Source organism: Rhagoletis zephyria, unplaced genomic scaffold, assembly GCF_001687245.7.
Source record: "Rhagoletis zephyria isolate East Lansing unplaced genomic scaffold, Rhagoletis_zephyria_1.1 Rzeph_scaffold_33724, whole genome shotgun sequence".
NCBI lineage: Eukaryota > Metazoa > Arthropoda > Insecta > Diptera > Tephritidae > Rhagoletis > Rhagoletis zephyria.
Window position 1 is genome coordinate 1 of NW_016190779.1, and position 2,079 is coordinate 2,079.

Consider the following 2,079-nt stretch of genomic DNA (forward strand, 5'->3'; position numbering starts at 1 on the left):
GAAATACCCAGCCGCATACAACGGTATCCAACTGATATATTCAAAGCACTGGCCAGCTCTGTGGGACGTGATCCAACAGCAGCGCATTACAAATATTCCAATGTCCAATGTGGGCAAGCGAACATTTGCCATGGCTCGAGAAGCTGGACGAAAGGCGGCCCGATTTATTGGAGAAGAGCATCGTGAAGTGTTCCAGGTAAGTAAAAAAATCATATATTTTTAAAATGTTATAATTGAACTTATTTGTAGCACCAAGAAGCTCAACCACCCATCGATGAATTTGTATCCAAAATGGTGTATACAGAGGAAACTGAAGTAGATGCCGATATACTGCATCATTTAATTCGTCACTCGCAAGTAACAGATGCCCTTCTTGTATATAATTTGATTAATCAGAAGAGTGTTGAATGTTGTTAAATGCGCCATTAGAGGTTGTTAGCACTTTTGGAAACGTCAAGTTCGCTCGTAGCTCAGCACTAAAACTACTCGCGGAATTCAAACAACTAGGCGTTGAGCTTAGCTTGAGCTTGAGATTAATCATACATCATACGCTAATGTGTATTCTAATTAACGATCTTTGTCTGGGTCATCCATTACATTTTCCCATTGTATGCCATCATGCGGTAGATCACTTTGAATAAACGGCAATTGCAAGGTGTAAAGGGAAGAATACAAAGTATCAGTGGTTGTTATGGCCAATGCGTGATTCTGTAAAGCCACAGTGGTGATCTCTTTTGACAATGCAAGTATCACAAATGCTGCAATGCCAAGAACGTGGTGGAGCCAGCATTCCGCAATCCGAGCAGTAGCGCCAAATACAAATTCTATCTCATGAACATCATCAAAAAGCAGCCCATATCACGCAAGGAACGTGGCAGGAATCTGCTCCGCAAAAGCATAGCAAACCGCANCAAATACAAATTCTATCTCATGAACATCATCAAAAAGCAGCCCATATCACGCAAGGAACGTGGCAGGAATCTGCTCCGCAAAAGCATAGCAAACCGCAAGCAAACCGCTTCCTTAACAAATATTTATAAAATACGACGAGAATATATTCCGCTTTTCGTTAAATTGCGTTCACTTTTATTCAATAATCTTGTTTCAATGCTTTTGTTTGTTTATTTACATGTGATCAGCTGCTTTCTACCAAGGATAAATTCGCCTTAGACTACGGCGAATGTATAAATTCGCCTTGTTTTTGACATTAAGTAGTACTTTTACAAAAACAAAATACACGCACTTTTTGTTTTTGTTTTATCAACACCACCTTGTATAAATTCGCCTTGCGTGGTATTGTTGATCAACTTAATACTTTATTTACACATAACGGTTGCTCACAGTTCGAGTGTGTTATCTTGTCAAAGTTGCCACCTTTTAACTTTAGAAGTAAACTGTGAATACCCTAATTGTAATTTTTGTTAACGTTTAATATTATTATAAATATTTACATACACATATATGTATTTTTGATGGACGGTAAACTTTTACTTGGATATTGTGGCACACAAAATTTGAGTTTACATATTTACCAGAGACTGTTAAATACAGAGAAGCTGCAATAGGCCCGAAAATTTTATTTTGTAATAGAGCAGAAACGCTCTACATAGAAGTTCACCACCTTAAATTTTTAACATAGACTGCTTTAGAAGTCTACCACGTTTTAATAGCGTGAGCGCCGAATAAATTGAATAAATTAGCTATTGTGAAATGTTATTTCTTTTTATCTATCAAAAAAACGACTTTTGATTGTTATTTTAATGCCCCTTTCATTGCATTTAATCGAAAATCTTTTTTATTTATTACAAAAAAATTTCTGGATAAATTTTGGGAAAACATTATTTTCATAACAAATGCCGATGTCTAAAACAATTAATTAATTAAAATAAATTTAGGAAGATTTTGTAAACCATATTTTGGTCATCAATTAGTAAATTTTTTTTTTTTAGATATGTACACCTTTTCCCAGTGCCACCTGTTCCATTGATTTAATATGAAAAGTGGTTACATACGCTCACTCCATTATATCTGCGTACACCCTTGTTTTTTTTTTAATATTCACAAGGGTGACAGGTAATA

At 35.6% G+C, this 2,079-nt stretch overlaps 1 protein-coding gene across 1 annotated transcript; it reads right to left on the bottom strand.

Annotated features, from left to right (window-relative positions):
* Positions 1-628: 628 nt before the first annotated feature.
* LOC108354149 (putative ZDHHC-type palmitoyltransferase 4) lies at positions 629-998 on the bottom strand. The gene is given in 2 exon segments (XM_017605340.1): positions 629-824; positions 937-998. Coding segments are annotated over 2 exon segments (258 nt in total).
* Between the last annotated feature and the right edge of the window lie 1,081 nt (positions 999-2,079).